Source organism: Papilio xuthus, unplaced genomic scaffold (assembly GCF_000836235.2).
Source record: "Papilio xuthus unplaced genomic scaffold, Pxut_1.1 DF826961.1, whole genome shotgun sequence".
NCBI lineage: Eukaryota > Metazoa > Arthropoda > Insecta > Lepidoptera > Papilionidae > Papilio > Papilio xuthus.
In genome coordinates, this window is record NW_013531688.1 from 3,917,765 (window position 1) to 3,925,788 (window position 8,024).

The window sequence follows — 8,024 nt, forward strand, 5'->3', positions numbered from 1 at the left end:
GATAAGGAAGTTTTGCACGGTCAGTGGGCTAATTTAGAACTCTAATTAATATGTACCTGCGAACCGTGGGCTCACCTGGCGAGGGTGGCCGATGTGGCCCGAGCCTCTATCACGGCCATCGACGTAAACGGGCCAGTTAGCCGCGTGCCGCGTGTCGTAGCACACGTCTCTATGAACGAATTGTGAACGCATGCACCTCTCACGTAATTCTTACTCCAACTGCGTGTTGAATGAACTGGACACGGGGCAGGCGCGGTTGTGATGATATTATGTGAGAATGTTTATCATTTTTTTTGCTAGATGAAAAATTAATTTGTTTTACATCAAGTTCACGTATGATTTAAGGGTTCTTGAGGTATTTAAGTGACTTTAGATATGGCCATTTAATGTTTTTTTTTAGTTTAAGATGTTTTGTTAAACGTTTTTAGTAAATAAGTGATTCAAGTAATTTAATAGTTGTTTTTTTTATTGTTTTTAAGAAAATGATTAAGATATTTCGTAGTAACTTTAACGTGAAAAATTATCAGCTGATGTAAACAATTGAGTAAGCTACACTGACAATTGGCAATTGATTATAATGATTTGGATAATAATATAATATGTATTAAAAATAACATTTGAACATTTATTGTGAGTTTTTTTGACGTAGAGCCTGCTTTAAAACATTATTGCAATCTCCTCTTTTAATCTTACTAATATTATGAATGCTAATGTTTGGATAGAAGAATGGATATATGTTTGTTAGAAAGAATCTCCAGAACGGCTAAACGGATCGCGATGAAATTTGGCATGGATGTAGAACATAGTCTGGAAGAACATATAGGCTACTAATTAAGTTTTTTACTTTCGCCAGGATAGAGTCATAGGCGTCAGTTAATTATAAAACAAAAACAAGATAATTTGTAGATATGAATTAATTTGTATGTATATTGTTTCAGGTGGTTGTTGTCTACGATGGAGCGACATTCTTAATCGTGTTGAATAATTAATATGAACATTTAATCGTCTTCTTAACTCTTGCCACACTCTATGACATTGAATATGAAAATTACCAACAAAATAATCACATACCAATAATGTAACGCTCTTTTAAATAATCGTTGCATTTATCAAAGATCAATACCTAAATTAATTAAGAATACATGTCACTTAAATTGTTGAATATACAAATAGTTCGTTAAATATTTTAGACATTTTAATTAGAGTTAAAAAAATGTAAAAAAAATCGTAAAAAAAGTGTAAAATAGATTGGAATACTCTTAGAGAAGATAGTTTAGAAAATTCTAATAAAAGAAAGAAAAAAATGTTGAACATAGTAGCTTATGTAATAAAAACAACTCTATGGTATATAATATTAGTGAAGTTTTCTGCAATTTTGGTGGTTGGGACAGGAGAATGGAGTGAAGACGCAGAAGATTTAGGTAAGATTTAATAACTTTCATTTTATTGTCATGGATCTTCTAATACGTGTATTATTTTTATTTAACTGTCAATAACTTTGCTTGTAATTAAAACGATTTCATAGGCTTGCTTCTTTTATACATATTTATAAAATTGAAGTGTCAGTATGTAATATCGAAAAAAAACTTTTCGTACACATAATGTATTTGCATTGTTATAATGAAAAACCCAATTTTCAATATTTTGCCCATCTGTCTGTATGTTTATAAGGTCGTGTTTGTTCTCGGTAATCTCCAGAACACGTGGACTGATTTTGTCGGGACTTTGAGAGGATGTTAGATGAAGCACGCGGCCATATTATAGGCTACTTCATTGCGCAGACGGAGTCGCGGGCGACCGCTAATCTCCAATAAAACTGCATTTCTCAACGAACAGATTCCAAAGAAAAAATGTGTTAAAAACTATATTTCTTTTATTTAAAATTACCTGGTTATTAACAAATGATATTGACCAAAAGGTCTTAGTCCATTTTTGGAACTATTATAAATATTTGATGTTATTAATTACAAGGCAAAGAAAGTGGGAAAGTCGTTTGTAAGGAAATTCAATATGTACTTCGTAAAGTGTGCTAATTGGTGTACTTTTTACTTTACCCTTTTAAGAATATCATCATTAGTATTTTGATGCAAAAAAAAATTATAGTTGGCAAATTTATGTTGAATGGTCATTTACGTAGATCCGGATGTATGAACCAACTTATACATAATTATGTACGAGTGTAATTCAAATTAATTAATTTAAAAAAAAAACTTTACTAAATGTCAGAAGTATTCTAGCACATTTTAAACTTTTGTAGTATATATAGTATATAAAGTTTTGAAAGGGTACCACGATTGGGCGCATATAACAACATAACTCACTTCCGTAACTTAATAGTGTAGACAGAGACCATGGATCCCCATTTGGCGCAATTCTGACTCAACTCTCTCGTTTCTTAACATTCTGTATATTCTGAGTCGGAGTATCGGAATGTCAGAAAGGAGTAAGAATCTCGACTCCTAATAACACTTAACGTAATATGTATCACTTCTTACTTATGTTATAAATGCGAATGTTTAGGTGGATGGATGGATGGATGTTTGTTTAAAGGTATGTCCGAAACGGCTCAACAGATCTTTCTGTAATTTATCATAGATATAGTAGATAGCCTGGAAGAACACATAGGCTACTTATTAAGTTTGTTTTTAAATACGTGCGGACGGAGTCGCGGGCGACAGTTAGTCTAGTTATATAAATATTATTTTGTAAAAATTGCTTTACTATGTGTCTTGCATAATGTATGTAATGAAAACGTTCAATTTTCCTGAGTACAAAAGCTATGAGTAGAAAACTAATCAAGTTCTTTCAATAGAATTTAGCCAAAGTTCTTTTGTTTTATTTGGTTATCTTCAACTGCCATTGACTTGTTCCATTATTGGATTAAGTGTCATCTATGTATTGTGTTTGGGCAACTCAATTTAGCCATAAAAGTAAGTCTTTTTTTATCCTTGGAATTTATATCTTTTAAATAATTATGGTACCTAGCCTTAGACTCGAATAATGTGCCCGCGTACATCAGCTAATTGTCCGTCAAAGTTCCGTCCAAATCGGTCTATCCGTTCCGGAGATTATCCGGAACAAACTTTCGGGGAGACATACGGAGAGACAAAATTAAAAAAAAAATCGTTTTACATTGTCAGCTATGCTAATACATCTTATGTAGGTAAATGTTTTTCTTTTTAATTACATACTGACATTCCAATTTTATTGTTAATTTTTTATTTGAATATTGTAAAATTTAACGTATTTTAATATGTCTCATCTAGATGTTGTAGATAAATAGAAATATTTTTACATGAAAGCACGTTTAAATACTAATAAAGAAATTATTCTTGGCTTAATACCAAATTTCTCGAAAATGAAAGTAATTTGCAAGACTTTGCGAAGTATTTAAACAATAAAATTTTCCAACAAGCAAAAGACGAACGTAAGGATTTCCAGATGTCACAGCCAGATTTCCATAACCATTGCAACGATTGCCAGTATGTCAGACGGTACGCGTTGGCGGCAAGCCAAACAATTACTACGACTCGTCAAGAGCCTTTCTTCCACTGATGGGACTTGAATGTTTCTAACTCTTAAGCATATTCAAATTCTTACTCGTATTAACACACCAGGTAACATGATATTTTATACTGAAAAGATTTGATTAAAACAAAAACATATTTTTTAAAAGTTAAAAGAAAGAAATTAACCGTGTGTTTCTGAGACCAAAATCTCTATATTAAAAAATATCTTCCCCTATCATTTTGAGAAAATAGAAAAAAAAAATGTTTGAAACGTAGATTTTGGTCTCCGAAACCCATGGTAAGTGTGACAGAGAGGAATACAACTTTACAACACAAAAAATTATAGATGTTATGAAATAGTACTTATGCATATTTTCTAATCTGTCTTTTATTTTAACAATTGGTATGAAAAGATGTTCAGTAAATTGTTCCGCTTTTTATAGTATGAATTTAAAGTACAATTGATTCACTACAAAGCAATAAGTCAATTACGAATCAATTAAATATAATCTAGTTAAAATTGAGCGTCTGGTCTCTAAACTAGTCTGTAGCACTTGTAACACTGGGGTATAGAACGACAGAGTTTGCTTTAATTTTATATGAGCTTTAAAAGCCAAGGACCGGTGGGTAACATAATAGGTAACATGGGAAAGGAGTAAAGCAGTTTTATCGCTACATTTAAGCCAAAAACTCTTTTTTTTCTTTCGCCCTTAATTTTTCGTCAGTATTTTTTAAAAGGTTTCGATTTTTAAATGTGAGTTATTTACTGATCTTTAGTTCTCGAAATATTACACGTACACTCTAGCGTACACTCTTGAAACAAATAAAACTTATTTCCATGTGACGTCATCCCAAATATAGGACGACTCTACATAGTAGGAATCCTGAGTGAATTGAATGGATTCAAACGACGACCTGTTCTCAGAAGTATACTTTTAGAATTCATATTATTTTTCTTAGGTTTAGATATATACAGTTAATAAAAACATATTTCTTATACATTATATATTTGCGTTATTTATAACGAAAAATACATTGTTAAAATTTTTGCCTTTCTGTCAGCAAATCCCCATATGTTCTGAGTAACCTCCGAAATGGTTGAACCGTTTTTGAAAATTTTCCTGGAAGATGATATATGCAGGATTAACATGACTGTTTTATAATTCCGCACTGACAAAGTCACGAGAAACGGTACTTAAAACAAGTAAAACCAGAATAAAATAAAATACAAAAACAATTAAATTTCCAAACTAAAAACATAAACGTACGGAAATACGTCCACGTTAATATTTTGAGTATGACAAATCCGAGTTAAATTGACATTTAAGCTGTAGTAACAAAGGTAAATTAAAATAGAATCCGTCCATAGAAGTCAATTAAGCTAAAATAATTATTTTGGACGAATATATAGCAACCTTCAACAGTAGTTAAATAAAGTTTGAGTCGGGCGGCGGGTGACGCCGCATATTTGTTTGGCGAATATGCGCGAGTTAACCGGCGTAAATTAATTACACGTTTGGTTGCTGTAATTAAGTAGTTCATGTTTTGATAGTTAGACTACAACTGACTACATAACTTTCATATAATCTTAACATTATGTTTTTACCATATTTAACATCACCATTCGGTAAATATTTTTGTATTATAACCCTAACCTCTCATAGGACTCTTTGAAAAACCAACTATTTTTCATCACATCCCTGACCTTATGTTACTCTCGTATACGATTTTATAAACCTTAATATTTTGCCTTATTTTATACTGCCGGTCACTTGTCTACCGCCAACGCTACTTAGAAAGAAAGGAATTTGAAAAATGTATAGTAAATTATAATAAAAAAATAAATGTTCATTAATACAAAAAATTAAAATTTCTAAACACTTCAAACTTAATTCTAAAAACAAATTAAATCAACAATAAATAATAATAAATATGAGAAATTAAACGTTATAAATAGCACAAAACTTTAAGCTCTCTTCACTTTGCAGTGACAAAAAAAAAGTGACAATACCTATTAACTATACTAACAAAAATTTTACAAACATAGCGTTTGTAAAATTTTTGTTATCAGAGCCGCTCAATTAGATTAAATTTTAGCAAAAAATAAACAAATTCTTTAGAGAGTTTTATTTGAAGATATTATCACTCGTCACTTACAAAAATCGTTACTTTTATTTGAACGCCTCCAACATAAAACTAAAGGAGCCAGATATAAAAAATAGATGGCATCTAAAAAGGCGACAAAGTCAGAGGTCACCGCATTTTGTTTCACGTCACATGTAAAACCCTATTCTGAAATATCATTGGAATTGCGAAAGGTCGTATGGCAATCGGGATAAATTCCTTTTTGTTTCAAATGAAACGGCCAATGCTATTCCCGGCTATTTGTGCGGCGTCAGTCAAGTGTCGACAACCTGTGGCCGACATTCAAGTACGGTTTTGTATTTGTTAAAATACAAATTTCTACATACAACTATCGATCTTATTGTATTTCTTGGACTAAGTAAAATTTCTTAGGCTAACAATTTATAACCTAATATTGTCGTTAATCACATTTATCAATATAGATGTTAAATAAATATTATTACATGTAGCTTAACGTGTTAAAATGATCTAAATATACGTAATTATTAAAGTACTGTGTACTTAATATTTACATAGTTCGATGTTAAAACTAACGTAGCACAGTGCAGCTTTGTAGCACGTAGCAACTTTTCGTAGCACCGTAGCAAAAGCGTAGATACTATAACATCATCTTGTTCGTTAATGCAGTATACACTTACTTTATACTAAGATAAATTAATAGCTAATCTATGATATAATTTGATAGAACATTTTTCAACAATTAATATAATATAATTTCCAAAAAACACAATATAAAAGAAAAAAAAATACCGAGTAAAGCTCATCCAGATTTTGAGTCATTATCAAAAGTTGTCCAGTAAACATTGCCTACAAACCAGTATTTCTAGTTAGACGTACCAGTTATGCGGCTCAAGATAAATGGACCGTTTACCGTAATTGTCCATTCGCGAGTACATTTCAGAGGGAATGTGTACACAGAATTATACACCGCACAGAGTTCCGTTTCATTGCGGTTGTATTTTGGTTGAAGTTATTTATTTATTGACTACGGAAACCATGTATCCGGTGTCATATGGGTGTATTAAAATATTATATATAAAACATTATAAGTATATGTAGATTGCTATGCTTTTTAAACTCGCACTTGGCCAACGTGGTTGACTATGGCCTAATCACCCTTTACTTAGGGTAGGCTCCGAGCCTCTCGGTGGGGACGACAGTGAGCTGATGATGATGATGCTTTTATAATTAGAAACATATTATTATTATTCTATTACTAGCTCGTCGCGTTGCCCGCGTCTCTGTCCGCGAGAAAATAAAAAATAACTTCATTAGTAGCCTATGTGTTTTTCCAGACTATGTTCTGCATGTATGCCAAATTTTATCGAGATCCGATTAACCGTTCTGGAGAGACCTTCAAATATCTATCCAATCAGTCGCATTTATAATATTAGAAGTAAGACAGTAAACTTATAATTACTTACTACAATCAAAGTTTTGACGTAGATGTATTAAAAGTGGGTCACAAGTACCATTTTAATTTCGTTAAAATTTAACCCGACTGTTTCAAGTTTAAAATAGGTCAGAATCTGCTTTACAAAATCGTTCGGTTAAATCATGTTAGACTGATGTGACACACAAAGCGAGCTAATGATATTTACCTTTAGCTTTACCCCGCTAGCTAGCGTTTCATCTTGAAATCTATCGCTTTGTGATTTAAAATTGTTCAAACAATCGCTTACGATTTTATGTACAACTATGTTAATCAAAGAATATATGTAGCTAGGAATCGCAGCTTTTTATTGTGCAATATAAATTTAAAAAAAAGTTTTTCAAAAGTTAAATAGACTGGAAAGCTGATACCGTAGAAGACTGAACTTCAATCTCGAAGTATGTACCAGTAAAACAATATCAATACTACTGGTATGTCAAAATATAAAACAAAACCTTAGTATCTAGAGAAAACTATAAACTACGAAACAAAGAAACTGGAATTTATTTCACTCTTTCAACTTGCATAGAAGTTTGTATGCGCGGAACGTGCCGCGGCAGTTGAGTGTTGGTTTTGAATATCAATAGATCGTGTGAGTGCTTCAAACAAAGAGCATAATGTTTGATGAGCCAATTGGATCGTCTATGTTAAAGCAAATTTAAGCATGTTTACATACACATATCACTTATGTAATAAAAATATTAATATATTAGGTGCGCAACTAAGTTCTCATCATCATTGGATAATTTTGTATTTAGCGGTAAACGTAATAGGGAATTGACATTGAACGTTGGATGCATTAATTTTACTCAATCTTGTCATCTTACTAATATTATAATATATGTCCAACACTGTGTGTATATTAGAGGAAGTTTGAAAGTAGCGCCAGTGATCGAGAAATTGAGGAGTAAAAGATTAGCGTGGTTTGGACATGTTAT

General features: G+C 31.7%; 1 protein-coding gene across 1 annotated transcript in view; it reads left to right on the plus strand.

The window, feature by feature from the left end:
- The first annotated feature begins 1,232 nt into the window (after window positions 1–1,232).
- LOC106120015 (neural cell adhesion molecule 1) overlaps window positions 1,233–8,024 on the plus strand; it is a 50,898-nt gene continuing 44,106 nt past the window's right edge. The window contains exon 1 of the mRNA XM_013315169.1: window positions 1,233–1,421. Coding sequence (XP_013170623.1) covers window positions 1,304–1,421 — 118 coding nt within the window. The 5' untranslated portion in view covers window positions 1,233–1,303. The remainder of the gene's footprint in view (window positions 1,422–8,024) is intronic.